This window comes from Ursus americanus, chromosome 33, assembly GCF_024610735.1.
Source record: "Ursus americanus isolate L20-20 chromosome 33, mUrsAme1.1.p, whole genome shotgun sequence".
NCBI classification, from domain to species: Eukaryota; Metazoa; Chordata; class Mammalia; order Carnivora; family Ursidae; genus Ursus; species Ursus americanus.
In genome coordinates, this window is record NC_142159.1 from 26,123,466 (window position 1) to 26,140,775 (window position 17,310).

General features: G+C 42.7%; 1 protein-coding gene across 1 annotated transcript in view; it reads right to left on the bottom strand.

The window, feature by feature from the left end:
- LOC123796167 (uncharacterized) overlaps nucleotides 1-17,310 on the bottom strand; it is a 79,124-nt gene that overhangs the window by 51,561 nt on the left and 10,253 nt on the right. The window contains exon 2 of the mRNA XM_087858388.1: nucleotides 10,617-10,680. Within this exon, the coding sequence (XP_087714514.1) occupies nucleotides 10,617-10,680 (64 nt within the window). The remainder of the gene's footprint in view (nucleotides 1-10,616; nucleotides 10,681-17,310) is intronic.

Here is a 17,310-nt window from a genome sequence, read left to right on the forward strand (position 1 = left end):
ATGTCATTTCGTAATTGAAACTTGAAATTCTATGATGTTAAAAAGAATGTGCTACATTCAAGGCTTAACATTTTCTGGCTTCCTATTACCCAGAAAAGATAGTATAAGTTTACCACTTAACAAGACATCTTAACAACGATCTTAACATCAAAAGATTTAAAAATGACTAATGTACAGCGGGACACACTGATGAATGGCTTCATAAAAAAGGACTTTTACACCTAACTTCAACGTTCGACAATAGGTAAATGAGCAGTAAAACATACCAAATAACAAATCAGAAGAATTAAATGCTAAAAAAAAGAAAAAGTAACAGAAATATCACGAACAATCAACCATGACTTCTCTTCAACACTGGCATAATAAAGTCTTAATAGTTAACCAGAAAAGAAACTCAAATAAACTGAGAGTGAAATCAAGTCATTCCACCCTCAAAAACACCAGGTTCTCAAGGGAAAGAAGCTAAAACCCAACAAAACTTCCATGAGAAATGGCTACCTTACATTGCAGACCCACAGGCCAGACTCTGGGATAGGCCTCTCATTCCGAGGACCCTCAGATGATCTGTTCACGATACCAAGCCAGAGGTGGCTCTGGGATGGAGGAACACCAGTCTGAAGGTCTATGGAGTGGAGCCTCTATCCCAGTCCCACTAACTGCTAAGGTCTGAAGCAAACAGCTGGCCTTTCTGTCCCCAGGACAACACTCTAAGTGCAAGTTCAAGGGCAGACAGATCTGGGTCCATGTCCGCCCTCAGCTGCACATCTCCATGCTGCCCTCCCTGGCTGACTCTTCAGCTCAACTGCCCTTCAGGAGCCTTCCAAGACAGGTCATCCTGCTAGTGAGATCTGAGCGGCCTGCATTTCCCTCTGTATCACAACTCCTTCTGTCTGTTCTACAAATATTAAAGGAGTACCTAATATGTGCCAGACACTGGTCTAGGAGCTGGGACCTAGCAGGGAACAAGACAGACAAAGGTCCTACCCTTTAGTACGTGCCAGTGGGGGAAGCAGGTGGTAATCGGGGTAAATGCCATGGATATAAAATGGGTGATGCATGATGGTGAGAAATCAGGTAGGGAAAACACCATTTCTGAACGTGTATTCATGCGTGGAGTAAAAGGCCTCCCTGACTGAAGCATCAAGAAAGCTGGCTTATCTCATCAACCAGACAAGTGGCTCTCAGCTTGACTGCATGTCAGTCATCCAGGGAGATTTTCTGAATGTTGATGCCCCGGCTGCAATCCTGACCAGGTAAGTCAGAATGTGTGGGGCTGGGACCCAGGCATCGGTATTTTTGAAAAGTTCCCAAATGATCCCAAGATGTATCCAAAGACGGGGACCAATAAAATGAACAGCTGTGTGACTCTGGGCCACTCCCTACTTAACCAGTTTCCTTGAGAGTAAAATGGGGCGTCGACCGTCAACAGAGCATCTGCAACCCTAATGTGCATGCGGGTCACCTGAGGGCCTCGTTAAAATGCAGGTTCTGCTTCACAGGTCTGAGTGTGGCCCTGCCCTGTGCCTCTAAGAGGCCCCCAGGTGATGCCCATGCCATGATTCAGGGCCATAACCCTGAGTATCAGGAACTAGACGGTTTTCTAAAAGATCAGGAATTCATGTAAAAAAAGATCCTTCCAATCGTAACATTCCTCCATAATTCTATGAATTCCTAACAGACTAAAAAAAGTACATCTGACTGTTAACACAAACTATAATACAAAACTATACCAGAAAATCCAAACAAGATAATTAAAAGAAACTACAGGGATGGTTCCTCAATTAATATAGTGTCCAGCGTCTCTAGAAGTACCCAAGAAGGGAGAAGCAGAAGCTCTATAAAATACACTCCCTGCCTCCAAAAACTACTCTACCAAGTTGCAGACAATACTAAAAAAAAATGTAATGAAGAAACAATACATGATTTATTAAAGGCTAAAAGGAGCAGATGGCAGCAGTACAGAACTCAGTAACTATCTGTGTACCAAGCCCAAACTCTGGAGGCACCGGACTCCCTTCAGAGAACCTAGGTCAGGGTGTGACACATAGTTTTGGAATGCTGCTGGAATAAATGAAACAAAATGCTACATAATAAGAAGCGATGACAGGCTTTTGAATAGAGAAGCTGCATGATGAAAACTGTATTTACAGTTCTTCGAAATAAGGACTCTGAATGTTTAAGTCTCCACAGAGTCCCTTTAAAGCCAACTGAGGCCCACACAGCTCATTAAATCAAAGACAGAGAGAGGCCACACTGAAACGCAATAAACCACTTGTATCAATTAGAAATGATACATTAAAAAACTTTTGCCACATATTTCATCTATGACTTAAACTGATTCTTGAAATTCGCTGGTCATTTCATACAACATGACATATAGCAGAGTCAGAAATTCTTAGCACCTTGACTAAACTCGCTAGTGTTGCCTAGCGTTCTAGGCATTATGCCTAGATCAGTTAGGGAGGCTACTCAGAGCAAACTGTATCATGGTTCAAACACTATAAATATTTACTTCTTGATGGTGTAAAGCCCAAAACAGGTGCTCATGATCAGTAGAGGGCTCCCCTCCAAGCAGCGGCTCTGGCGCCCGGCACCCTACTAGGTCACTAGGCTCTTCTTTCTCAGCCAGCAGAGAGGGCAAGGGGGGGGACACACGGGACTATGCCTGGAGGGTTTTCCGGGCCAGGCCTGGAAGTGGCACACTTCCCTGCTCTCACTCCATTGGCTAACATTTGGCCACAAAGCCACACCTAATTGCAAGAGAGGCTGGGAAATGTGGTCTGGCTACATGCCCAGGAAGAAGAGATGGATTTCTTGATCAGCTAGCAGTCTCTTGCACAATGCCATTTGTGTGTGTGTGTGTGTGTGTGTGTGTGTGTGTGTGTGTGTTTCTAATTACAGAAGAATCACTCCTTTCAGAAATGTCTTCTGTTAACCTACAACTCCACCTTTAATCCCTAAGGCTATTCAGCAGCTAAAACCAATCTACTAGCTTTTCTTCTCTGATAAATATTTTTCTAACATACTCAAAATAAGACTATCTCAAGGGCATCCTTAAAGGGATGTCTGGCTTTTGGTCCTGGTATCTCCAGTACTTAATACTTAATGTCTGGCACACAACGGAAGCTCAAATGATGGTGAATTCCCAGATGAATGACATTCCGAGAAGTTCACGGAAAGGAAAACGAGTGGCCCCATGTCTTATCGTCGTGATGGTGGGATTTACGGCAGCTACCAGCCTTTCTACGACCCTCTCTCCCTCCCCTAACGCTGCCCTGAATTGCCACCCATCTTCTGGTCCCCTAACAATCAAGCAGTAAGACAAAAGCTACTTTAGACCCACCAAGAAGAACTAAGGGGTAAAAATACTCAACAGTGTTCACAGACACCAAGAGAGCCAATACTAAAACATTTCTGGCGAGAGCACAGAACTGCCAAACAAAAAGGAACATGAGGTCTGGCAAAGGCCCTGCTCTGGAGACACTCCATAAAATCGGGCTAATGATCTCTGAGACTGTACCCCTAAACACAAGTAACTTTATCCTTTTTCTGAACCACAAAAGGTTAGTGGGGGGAAACTTAGGTGGTACAGTACAAAAATATTTTGTGCTCACATATTACCCCTTTTCAAGAAGTTCAAAATATATCATAGGTGCTACTATAATAACCCTTACAACATTCCTATGGGACAGAGACAAAATTAAAGTATGTACTCAAGTTAAAAGGAAAACCGTCTGATAGGTGGCTGACTCCCTCCTACCAGGGCTGGCTCAATAAAAAAGTGAAGTAGTAACCTCTAAGGTAATTGGGGCACAAACCATTTTAGGCTCTCAAATTGAGTTCAACACCTAGAATTGAGTTCAAAAGCAAACAACTAGCTAAAACAGACCACAAAACAGCTGAAGTTCTAAGAAGCTTACACAGGAACTAATACTACAATATATCAAGCCTGATTTATGACCTGAGAAATCACATTAATTGATTCGCAATTACCAGAGATTCATGTAAAGCGTACTTAAAGTGATTTCAGAATGAAAAAAAAAAATTATTCTTTCTAGATATGAATCACAGTATCATTAGAATTTTCATAAATTTAATTTGGCTAGGAAGCCAGTATACTCAATATTCTGAAAATAATCAAAGAGCACTTATTAAATGTCCACATTTGTACAGATTCTAGTAGAACATACTCAGAAAAAAACTAGATGAAATTTAAAATTACACTGCTTTAGCAGCACTTATCATTACTAGCACTAATGACAACAATTTTTTTAACTTCTCAAAGATAGAGCACTATAAAATATCAACAAAATCAGCCCAATAAACAAGGCATTCTATTTGATATTACATACAAGTAACAAGCATTTCCGTATATAAAATCCTATTTTGGCCCCAGCAGGTAGCAGAGCAGACATGATGCCTATTCTAGAAAAGGAGACGCCACAGCATGGTTACAGACATTTGCCAAGGCCACTGGCTAGAAAGGAGCAGAGCAAGAACCAGGAGCAGGTCTTCCCACACACTCCTGAGCTATCTCCACAAGAACCAAGGCTCTCTCCCTAAAGATGCAGTAATGCTTCTCCACAAGGAAACAGTGCAGAAGTTTGGGCAGAAAAGTACACAAGGCACTCTGACAGAAAAGCTAAAGCAAATGTAGACACCGAGGGATTATCCAAGAATATCAAGTACATAAGCTGGGAGTTCAGGGTCCCAAAGGAAAGACTAACGAGGGAAGGCACCGCAATATCACACGTGCCTAGATGTTGATCTGGTGGAAAGATTTTCTGGGCTCCTCAAATATTTTTTAGTCCACGAACTACAGACCACCCATCAACATCACCACTTGCTACTGCCCAAAAACTAAAACCTCATCAAAACTCAAGGGGAGAATGACACTGTTTCTCATAACAGAGCAATGAAGCGTACGCCAAGAAAATGGCAGCCTCACTCCCCCGAATGGAACTCGGGCTATGTGGGAACCTCACCTAATCCGCACACAGCCAGAGCTAGGAAGGAAGCCAAGACACACTCTGAGGCCAAAAGAGATTTTTACAAAGTCCAAGCACAAAAGCTCCCACACCTCACTGTGAGAAGGGCTCTCTGATCCGTATTCCTAGCTTGATTACTATTAAACTACTCACAGTTCTAATAAGCTTAATTATCAGGTTGCCAAGACCGGAGAAGATCAGAAACAACAAATGAGAAGGGTCTGAAAAGACAGCTAGAAACTGACAGATCAGTAGAAGCAAAAAGAGTGACGAGGGACAGCAAGGACAGATTTTTCACAAACAATAAAAACTGGATACAAGGGCTTGAAAGGTACAGCAGTTTGGGGTCATTTATCACAAAAGCAAACACTACTCAAAAGGCCCTAAAAATAGCACAGTATTAAATAAAGCCTAGTTCAATAACTTAGGTACAACATAATGAAGCCATGTTAACAAGTAAAATGTATATTAAAGTCCATACAGCCTACTGAACCTGGGGTTGGGGGAAGAAAGCACAGCTTAATACTTTTATTTGCATACCACTTTACATTCAATAAAATACTTCCATATGAATTACCTCGTTTGGTCCTCCTCACTAACATGCTAAGGCAAACAAGGCAGATATCTCCACTGACCAAGAATTTACTGGTAAATTATTCAACTTTAGCAAGGCAGAAGGGTTTATCGATGGCAATTACAATACAGTCTGTTAATCTGTTTAACAGGAAAGAGCATTTCAAGAGGCACCTACCCACTTTGTTAAGGGATGAAGAGAGAGGATAGGGAAGGTCTCCTGAGAAATGTCACCAAAAATTTTATCTGAACCTTCACCTGGACCTTCATCCCCAAAGCTTCCCTCTCTAAAACTTCCCATCCTGCCATCTGCATCCTACAGGGCCTCTTCCTGAAGAACAGTCCTATGCCTTCTAGTGCCATCGTCCCTCCCTACTGTGGTGGACAAATTCTATGGTGGACCCTCCATGACCCCATCTCTTGATGACATTTAACATACATCCTGTGTAACCCCTACCCTGGAATGTGCAATGGACCTGGTGACTTGCTCCAGCCCCACAGGTCAGCGCACAGGTGACAAGATATCACTTCCGTGATCAGGTGATACAGACTGTCCCTTCCGTCTTGCTAGCAGACTCGCTCCCTCGCTGGCTCTGAGAAGCAAGCTGCCATGCTGGAGAAGCCCATGTGGCTGGGAATGGAGGCCCTCAGTCTAACCACCCAAGAAGTGAATCCTTCAAACTGTGTGAACTTGGAATTCCAAGTATCCTCTCCCGATTGAGCCTTCAAATGAGACCACAACCCTGGCCAAACCCCTTGGCTGCAGGCTTGTGAAGCCCTGAAGCAGCAGAACTCACAGAGCCCTAACTGAACTCCTGACCCACAGGATCAGATAATAAGGGTGTCCTGTTCTACGCCACTAAGTACGTGGCAACTGCTAGAGCAACAATAGATAATGTGTACATCCATGGCCCACCAGGACCCAGCGACCTCTCTTTTCAGCTTAGACTTCGTGTGTCATGTCACTCTCATGTTCACCAGCACTCCGCATTTACCACCACAACCCTTGAAGGGACTATCTGCCCTCACACCATCTCTTTCTCATTCTTTCAACTCGCCACCAAAGTGACAAAATCAATAGCTTTTTCTCAGTCTTCTTTCTGCCCAAACTCTCTACAGCATCACAACCGATAACCTCCTTCCAACCCTCTGCATTTATACTCTTCTTATTCTATTACCTCTGACCATTCTTTCTCAGTGGCCACTGGTCCTCTCCCCTTCGGTGACACATTTCTGTTCCCACATCCCTTCTTCTCCCACGACAATTTCACTCACTACTATGTCTTCCAATTCTTCTGAACTGATTCATTCATTCTTTCAACCAAATGGCATTGCTCCAGGCAGAGAGATCTAACAACAAGCAAGACAAACCAGCTCTCTACTTTCATGAAGCTTATGTGCTCTACCAGAGACTGTGCCGGCATATCTCTACTTGCCACTCCAAGTCTACTCACCTGCCCTGTGCCAAGGAGGCTACTCCATCACCAGGGCCCCCTTGCCCTCTGAGAGTTCAATGAAGAAAAAAAACACAGTGACAGGAATGACTTCCCCGAAACTTTGACCTACATTTGAAATGTCATATTGTATAGGTATTGCATCTAACAGATTACTGATACATTTGTATCCAGTCTCCCAAAACACATCTTCCTGGGTTGCCTATCTTGGTTAGTGACCTTCCCTAACCTCAGCTGTGGAGGCCCAAAAGCTGAAAGTCACTTTCACCTATTCTCATCTCTCAAGGCCCAAAAGACTGTGTGTCTCACACAGACAACTTAGTCACACTCAACTCCTTTCTGCAACCCACTGCTACAGACACTCTTGCCAGAAGCTACTTTCTCCCAACGCCAGCCCTTCCTCTTCGTTCATTCACTCATTCAACCAACAGACATTTACTAAGCCCAACCTAGGTGCCAGGTACTCAAGTCCCCGACTAAAGATGTACGCCTAGTGGAGGGAGAAAGAGAAATAAAGAAACAACTCCAATGCAAACTCAAATGTGCTTAAACATAAAAAAACATAGAGTCTGTGGATGCACACAGGAAGGGCAAACAATCCAATCTAAAAAGAGAGGGATGGTCAACGAGGCTTCTTGGACAAGTCTCACTGAAGGTGAAATCCAGAGGAAAGTCGGTAGAGCAGAGCACATGTTTGAATACGTGTGCATGTGTTCTGGAGGAAGGTACACCTTCTAAGTCAAGGCAGCGGCAATGTACAAAGGCCAACACCAAGAGAAAACATGGTGCCCCCACCAATCAAAATCTACAAAAATGTCACATGGCTGGAGAGTGGAAAGGATGCTGGAGAGGTAAGCAGGAGGCCCTTCTTAGCACCTTAAAGGAGAATTGACTTTATCCAGTCAATCCCACTCTTCTGCTAAAGGAAAAAAACAAACAAAACAAAGCTCTAAAAGCCTCTCCCAGAGCATATACAAAATAAAATCCAGACTCCTCAGCCTGACTTTCCAAGCCCCTACAACCTGAACCCTACCTACTTGTCCAGGCTCACCAACCCACATGCACCCACAATTCCAGCCACCCCCTGTACTCTCCTGGCTCTATGCCTTTGTTCCATTCCCTCTGCCTGGAATTTCTCCTCCAACTACCATGTTTGCCTATCAGTGATGCCAGGTCAAATTCTACCTCCTTCAATAAGTCTTCCCAGTTCCCCCCAGTGCCTGATGACAGCATTCTTTATGACCTGCCTTGAATCAGTGACATCAATATCTGCTGCTCTGCAGACCAGAGGCTTCTGTATGAACTGAAGTGAATCCCAATTCCAAAGACTAGGAAAAACGTTCAGGAAAATATTCATTTTACCAGTACTGCATTCCTAAGTAACCAACCATGGAAAATGACCAAAAAAAATAAGTATTTTTGGATTCTGTAAATACAATCAATCAAAAGCCTAAATTTAAGTTTTCATATAAGAATCTCTAAATAAAAACGGTTATTCACTGCCTCATAAGATTAACAAACATTACATAAATAAGCTCAAAAAGGTTAAGCTACTTGTGCAAAGTCACAGGGCACTTAAGGGGCAGAGTCAAGTCTCCACATACTCTTTTTCAAAAGCTATAAAAAGCCAGAATATAACCAGAGCATCCCCACACATCTCACTAACCAGCTCATCCGATTACCAGAAACTTATTTTCCTCATTCTTCCCTCAATTAATTCCCATTTTCCTTCAGAGCTCAGCTCAAGAAGCCTCCCCCAATCCCGTGGGTCAGTCAAATCCCTTTATGAGACACTTGCCTTTACAGCACAGAGCTCTTCATGGCACAGGGCACCTTTACTGTCAGTTTCCCAGTCAGGTCCATGAAGACAGAGGCTGTGTCTGTCCTCTGTGCCTGGTGCTTTATTATTACTTGTCGAGTAAATGAACTGACTTAGGAGTATTTATAATAACTGACGGTCACATGGCCCCCACAGGACTGTGAGACCCTAAACTCTCTTCTGACACACCTGACAGTAACAATTATATAAATTTTAATGTTACAATCTTACTGTAACATGCTCTAACTCTTGGATAACTAAATATTCATATGTGGAATCTGTTAATTCTCTATTAATCATAACAAGTGTTAACCAGAATACCACATTTTTTTTCAAAACATGCAAGGTACCAGCAAACTTTCACACCAAAAGAACACATACACAAGCCAAACAACAGGCTATACGAATAGCAAGTTGCTCTTCTGAAACCTGAAAAGTCCAATTCTGGCCTGACAGTGAATTACATGTTTCCACCAAGGCAGCCTACCATATTAATAAGTTAAAACAATATTCTTTTTAAGGTAAGATGCTTGGCTGCTTGAGTTACCAGTAGTTCCCAAAGCAAACAGCAGATCAGGATTCATAAAAAGGATTTGAACTCCCCAAGCTGATCCACAGATTTAACATAATCCCTATTGATATCAAAACTGCCTTTTCTGTAGAAACTGACAAGCCAATCCTAATATTCATATGGAAATTCAAGAGACCCAGAATGGCCAAAACAATCATTAAAGAGAAGAACATGGCTGGAGGACAGACACTCCCCAATTTCAAAATCTAACTACAAACTTAACTGTAACTTAACCAGTAATCAAGACAGTGTGGTACTGGCATAAGGATGGACATACATATCAATGGATCAGAATCGAGACTCCCAAATTAAATCCACACGCTCAGGGCAAATTGGTTTTTGACAAGAATGCTAAGAAACTTCAGGGGGGGAAAGTACAGTCTTTTCAACAAATGGGGCTGGGACAACCGGATATCCGCAAAAGAATGAAGTTGGAATCCTACCTAACCTCACAAAATCACAAAAATTAACTCAAAAATGAATCAGAGACCTAAATACAAGAGGTAAAACTATAATCCTCTTACAAGAAAACACAGGTCTAAATCTTCATGACCTTGGGTTAGACAATAATTTCTTACTTACGACACCAAAAGCCCAAGCAACAAAAGAAAAACCAGATCAACTAAACTTGAAACTTAAAAAAATTTTTTTTAAAGATTTTATTTATTTGACAGAGAGAGACAGACAGCGAGAGAGGGAACACAAGCAGGGGGAGTGGGAGAGGAAGAAGCAGGCTCCTGGTGGACCAGGGAGCCTGATGCGGGGCTCGATTCCAGGACCCTGGGATCACGCCCTGAGCCGAAGGCAGACGCTTAACAAATGAGCCACCCAGGTGCCCCTGAAACTTAAAACTTTTGTGCTTCAAAGGGCACTATCACAAAAGTGAAAAAACAATCCACAGAATGGGAGAAAATATCAGCACATCACACATCTGGTAAGGGGCTGACATACCAGAATATACTAAGAACAGCTACACCCCAACAGCCAAACAACAAACAAAATTCATAAATGGATAGAGGACTTGAACAGACATGTCTCCAAAGCAGACATACGAAGGCCAGTGAGCACATGAAAAGATGCTTAAATCATTAGTCATTAGGGAAATGCAAATCAAAACCACGATAAGATACAACTTCACATCTACAAGTACGCCTCTAATCAAAAACGATAGATAACAGCAAGTGTTAGCAACGATGTGAAGAAACTGGAACCTTCAAACATCGCTGGCGGGAATGTAATATGGTGCAGCCACTTTGGAAGACAGTCTGGCAGTTCCTGAAAAAGTTAAACACAGAGTTACCTCATGACCCAGCAATTCCACTCCGGGTATATACCCAAGGAAACTGAAAACATATGTCTTCGCAAAAACACAAATGTTCATAGTGGAATTATTCGCAATAGGCAAAAAGGAGCTCAAACGCCCACCAACTGAATAAACAAAATGTAGTGTAACTATACAGTACCGTATTATTCCCCCATAAAAGGAATGGAGTATTCATATATACTACAACACAGACAAACCTTGAAACCACAATGCTTTGGGAAAGAAGCCAGTCATAAAAGGCCACGCATTGTAGGATTCCATTTATATGAAATGTCCAAAAAAGGCACATCCATAAAGACAGGGAATAGATTAATGATGGCCTAGAACTGGGAGGAGGGAGGAATGGACAGTGGCTACTAACAGGTAGAGGTTTCTTTGTGGAATGGTGAAGATGTTCTAGAATTAGATAGTGGTGACAGTTGGACAACAGTGTAATTATAATAAAAACCACTGAATTGTATATTTTAAAGGGTGAATTCTGAATTTAATCATATATGAATTACATCTCGATAAAGGCGTTATTAAGAAAAGGAAGCAAATCCCTTCAACTACTAAAAACTACTTTGATGGTTATGTTTCTTTAAAACATATACTTCTGGGTGCCTGGGTGGCTCAGTCCGTTAAGAATCCGACTTCGATCTCAGCTCAGGTCTTGATCTCAGGGTCATGACACTGAGCCCAACATCAGGCTCCACCCTGGCCATGAAGCCGACTAAACCAATCAATCAATCATTATATACATTACTCTCTTGTTAAGCAGAACATATCAAGTACTGCTTTTCTCAATGTACTCAAGGGTCATCGCTCTGAAACGGCAATCACTAAGCAGCTGCATCTGCAGAGCACTCAATGGCGCGCAGACTACTGGCCCTTTACAGCCTTCCACCTGCCACCATGAGAAATCAAAAAAGAACCAGCTATGAGAGGGCCGATGGATACAGCAAGGAAAAGCCAAACAAGTGTGCATCCAGGTGACCACACACACGTAAACAGAGGTTGTTTTCTGTTTTCTTTCCCAACACTGCCCCTTCTGAGGTAGCATCTCCCTTACTTACTAAGGATGCATGTCTCCAACCTGTTGAGTTTGATGGTCCACAGCAAAGAGTCCTGTGGGGGCCATGTGACCATCAGTTATTGTTAATACTCTTAAGTCAATTCATTTACTTGACAAGTAATAATAAAGTACCAGGCACAGAGGACAGACACAGCCTCTGTCTTCATGGACCTTGTTGGGACCTGACTTTATGCCAGTACCACACCCAAGTATCTGACCTGTGGAAAACCTCAGATGACACAGACATCCCCAAGGTGCCTTATTCTACCTGAGAACCACACAGGGCAAAGACGGCACAGACCATCTCATTCCAGTGCATCCTGCCTGCTTCACCAACGTTCAAAGCACAAGCCTTGGGACAGTTACCACACGTGTGGCTGACTTATTTCGCACACACCTAGGCTGCCTGGCTGAGGACACTTGGCCTCCTACCTGCAGCTACAGTGAACATTTCTTCTTCAAAGAGTTTCCTCCCCATAGCAACCAAACGTAAGAAGTCCATTTTGGAGTCAATATTCTTTCTTTTTACACTAATGGAGACAGAGTTTGAGATGCCAGGACCCCATGCTACAGAACCCTCTCACACAATTCCCTCTGGCCCCTCTAAGCAGTCAGGAGGCCCACAGACCCTAACCAACCCTCCTTCACAGTTGACTAGACCAGGATGAACACCTGCCCTATGGAAACAAAGCAACTGGCTGAGAGGAATCAATCCAATTCTCCATCTTGAATATTCTAAATACAAACCTTGGGGACTGGAGCCCAATGATGGTGAACACTGGGACCAGAGTGAGGACATACAGGAGCCATGCCTGGGGCCACGACAGGCTAGGGGGCAGAGCAAGGAAGCTACGTGGAAGCAGAGAAATCTCGTCTGCAAGGAGAAACACAGGGAACAGCAGAGCTGGGAGCTCTGGCATCCCAGAAGAGACCCCAGCTCACCCCACAGGGTCTCCAGAGGAAAAGCCTACTACCTCAGAGTCTCCAGGCGCAGTTCCCGAACTGTCTAGCAGCACTTCAGTTTCTGTCCTGGGAGGCTGAGAGTGCTTCTAGCTCTTCTTACACAAAAACCACCTTCACTGAACCTAACTTGAATGGCTTGTGTTCCTTGCCATCAAAACTGCTCTAAAGTAGGGCCTGTCACCCTCCGTGACAGCAAGTGTCCTAGCATCCACTTTCTTGTAGAAATGAACCTCCGGACCTGATTACCATCATTTATTAATTGTGTGTGTCTGTGTGAGAGAGAGATTCTGACACATTATTTAAGGCACAATGTCCCACCTTGGGATAACGAAAATATTGTCAAATATGTACTGTGAGGACCTTATAGCTACTTTTCTCATTAGGTTTTGAACCCATTTGGAATGTGTGGTGTGTGTGTGTGTGGGTGCGCGCGCACGCGTTTGGTAAAATATACATAACATAAAGTTTACCAATTAACCTTCTTAGAGTATACCATTTAGTGCCATTAAGTACATTCACATTGTCGCACACCATCGCCATTCACCAATGTTTATTTTTAAAAAGCATTCTGAAAATCATGACCTTTCCATTCTTACTAAACAAATGATTTCTGTTTATGCTCCTTCACGAAATGATAGGGGCAAAGAACCTCACGGAGGTGGTACTGAGGCAGGCCGGTGAAGAAGGGAGCCGAGAACATCCATAAGCGCTTGGTGCAGCACCAGAGCAGCTAACTCCAAACACGGCCACAGAGGCTGGAGACTAAAAATCCCTGGAGAGGACAGATAACAACTGTCAAGAATACTAAGCCAGTTAGAAAGGTTGCCACTATCACCAGATTTGCATCAGAGACACCCGGACAGGCAGCAATGGGTCACATGTAGAATAATCAGATTCAGTGGAGAAAGACTGATATTCTCTGCCTCCCAGGATGCCTGGAATAAATCTCTGGGCCTTGAATTTGGTCAAGTAATCATGATCAATTTCTGGAGGACCCCTAGGAACATAAACAAGTACTTCAAAAATGTTGAGTGCCCACTCACCACCTTCTGCTTGTTATAGCTTTCTTTTTAAGCTCAATGGCCTCTATCAATAAAATTAAATCAAGAAGAAACCTCCAGGCAAATGATCCAACCAGCACATTTCCTAACGGCAGAGACAGGAAGGATAAGGCAGAGAAAGTTGACAAGAACACCAGAACTGTAACTTGCCCCTCAGTACCTTTAAATATGAAAAAAACTTCTAAAATACAAATGATGTTCAACGCCTCTCAAAATGCCAGGCCTATAGCATATGGAGGAATATGACGAAGAGAAGATCCTATGTGATCGATTTTAGTGGACTCACCAAAGCTCCCCAATCCACAAGCTTCTTTCTGGTTTTTTTTTGTTTTTTATAATAATACTTTTTATTATATTATGTTAGTCACCATACAGTACATCCCTAGTTTTTGATGTAAAATTCCGTGATTACTTGCGTATAACACCCAGTGCACCATGCAATATGTGCCCTCCTTAATACCCATCACCAGCCTATCCCATTCCCCCACACACCTCCCCTCTGAAGCCCTCAGTTTGTTTCCCAGAGTCCATAGTCTCTCATGGTTCATTCCCCCTTGTTTACCCCCCCTTTCTTCTTCCCTTTCTTCTCCTACCGATCTTCCTACTTCTTATGTTCCATAAATGAGTGAAACCATATGATAATTGTCTTTCTCTGCTTGACTTATTTCGCTTAGCATTATCTCCTCCAGCCCCGTCCATGTTGCAGCAAATGTTGAGAAATCGTTCTTTTTGATGGCTGAGTAATATTCCATTGTATATATATATGGACCACATCTTCGTAATCCAGTCATCTGCTGAAGGGCATCTCGGCTCCTTCCACGATTTAGCTATTGTGGACAATGCTACTATGAACATTGGAGTGCATATGGCCCTTCTCTTCACTACGTCTGTATCTTTGGGGTAAAAACCCAGTAGTGCAATTGCTGGATCATAGGGTAGCTCAATTTTTAACTTTTTAAGGGACAGCTACATGCAAAAGAATGAAACTTGACCACTCTCTCACACCATACACAAAGATAAACTCCAAATGGATGAAAGACCTCGATGTGAGACAGGAATCCATCAAAATCCTAGAGGAGAACATAGGCAGCAACCTCTCTGACATCGGCCACGGCAACTTTTTTCATGACACATCTCCAAAGGCAAGAGTAACAAAAGAAAAAATGAACTTGTGGGACTTCATCAAGATAAAAAGCTTCTGCACAGCCAAGGAAACAGTCAAAAAAACTAAGAGGCAGCCCACGGAATGGGAGAAGATATTTGCAAATGACACTACAGATAAAAGACTGGTATCCAAGATCTACAAAGAACTTCTCAAACTCCACACACAAGAAACAAATAAACAAATCAAAAAATGGGCAGAAGATATGAACAGACACTTTTCCAATGAAGACACAAATGGCTAACAGACACATGAAAAAATGTTCAAAATCATTAGCCATCAGGGAAATTCAAATCAAAATCACATGAGATACCACCTTACACCAGTTAGAATGGCAAAAATTGACAAGGCAGGAAACAACAAATATTGGAGAGGATGTGGAGAAAGGGGATCCCTCCTACATTGTTGGTGGGAATGCAAGTTGGTACGGCCACTTTGGAAAACAGTGTGGAGGTCTCTGGGTTGTTTGTTTGTTTGTTTGTTTTAAGATTTTTCTTATTTATTTATTTATTTGAGAGAAAGAGAGAGAGCATGAGCAGTGGGGAGATGCAGAGGGAGTGGGACAAGCAGACTCCACGCTGAGCACAGAGCCTGACGTGGGTCTCAATCTCATGATCTAAGCCAATATCAAGAGTAGGATGCTCAACTGACTGAGCCACCCAGGCGCCCCTCCATGAGTTTCTTAATAGGAAGACTCATGGTTCACTGAATTACTGGGAATCTACACATTTCATAAAAGTTTTATCAACTAACTCCAGAAAACACAACTAAATGAATATAAATAAGACTACCTTAAACATAAAAAGTCTGAGGTTAGCAGATCTGTAATCATATGATATGTAAGTCTATTTCTCCAAAACTGTGAACTCTCATCCACATTAGAATAAAGAGCTAAATGTGTCCTAGGGAACAACCAAGCAGAATGAACATTTTTGTGCTGTGCATCCTTAACAACTTTAATAATTTTTTACATTTTTTAAAGTAAACATTCATGACAGGTGTTAGACCTAAAAAATCAAACCCTCTACATACGCCAGGAGGAAGGCACTTCCGTGACTATAGTTCTAATTCCTCCTACACAGCTTGAGCCAACAATATTAATTCTTGACCTGGAACAAGTACCTCAAAAAGAAAAGACACAGTTACACAGAAGAGAACGGCTGCATACCAGCAAAGAAGCCACAAAGCAAATTCCATACATCCAACTTCACTGTCTATCATCCTAAGTCAGGACGGGAAGGAACTTTAGAGGTCATCACTAGGACAACCCTGTACCCAACACTTGAATTATCTCAAAATTATTATCAACTCAGTATACAAGACCTCAAGTCTAGGGAAAGCAGGATGAGAAGCTGTGCCAGAACCAAGAGTGATGGAGTAGAATCTGGTAAGAAGAGAAGGTCGTGGGGGCCAAGGGAAGAGGCTTCTAGCACGTGGCCTACGTAAGTGGCATCAAGAACAGCAGAAAATACACCTCTGGCTGGAGTCCCTGGTCCTACTTAACCAGGTTCCTGGCTATGAAAGAGAAGAGCAGGAGCTGGGGGCCACAGTGGGCCTGGCACTAAAAGCCATGTGGGATTCCTAAGCCTTTCTGACCAGAGGACTTACCTAGCACTATTTGGTTCAGGGCATGACAAAACTGGGGTAATGCTGACAGCACAGCAAGTCTTCCCCATGTTCTGAAGTCTGATATCAAAACGCGTAACTTTTCATCAATCCTGCAGTAGAACACAGCGTTGAAAATTAGGGAATGTTTGCAGAGACCCTCTACCATGAGATATTATTTTCTTTAATAGTATTTACAATTAGATTCCTTCACAGAAATTATATTTAAACAATTTTAAAATGTCTTAGTTCTCAGAGAAAATTATAAACATTCAGTCATCTTCAAATGCTTATTCACATCTACTTGCTCTTACTTCTTTTCTTAGACAAAGGACAAAGCTCAGTGAGAGACCACATATCTCTGTTTTCCTATCAGCCACCTCGGCGCAACCTAAAGGAACACAAAGCCATCCAGGATGGGAGGAGACGGTATCTCTCAGTTGCCATGAGGTTTAAAAAGTCATCTCAGGAGCAACATTAGGTATCAATCAAAATGGCTGCAGTTCAAATCATCTACTCCAACCATAAATTGTAACTGAGCTAAAATGATTTCTAAATATAACACACTCTATTTCCAAATGTTTCTTGGCAATTAAATATGTAGAAAGTCAACAAACCCCCAAGAAAGCAGAGAAAATGAACTTTTTGAAAGCTCACCATTCATCAACTACAGGAGGCTTGGAAGATGCCACATGCCGGAGGCTCAGCCTCAAACTCGGCCCTGCAGAGGAAAACT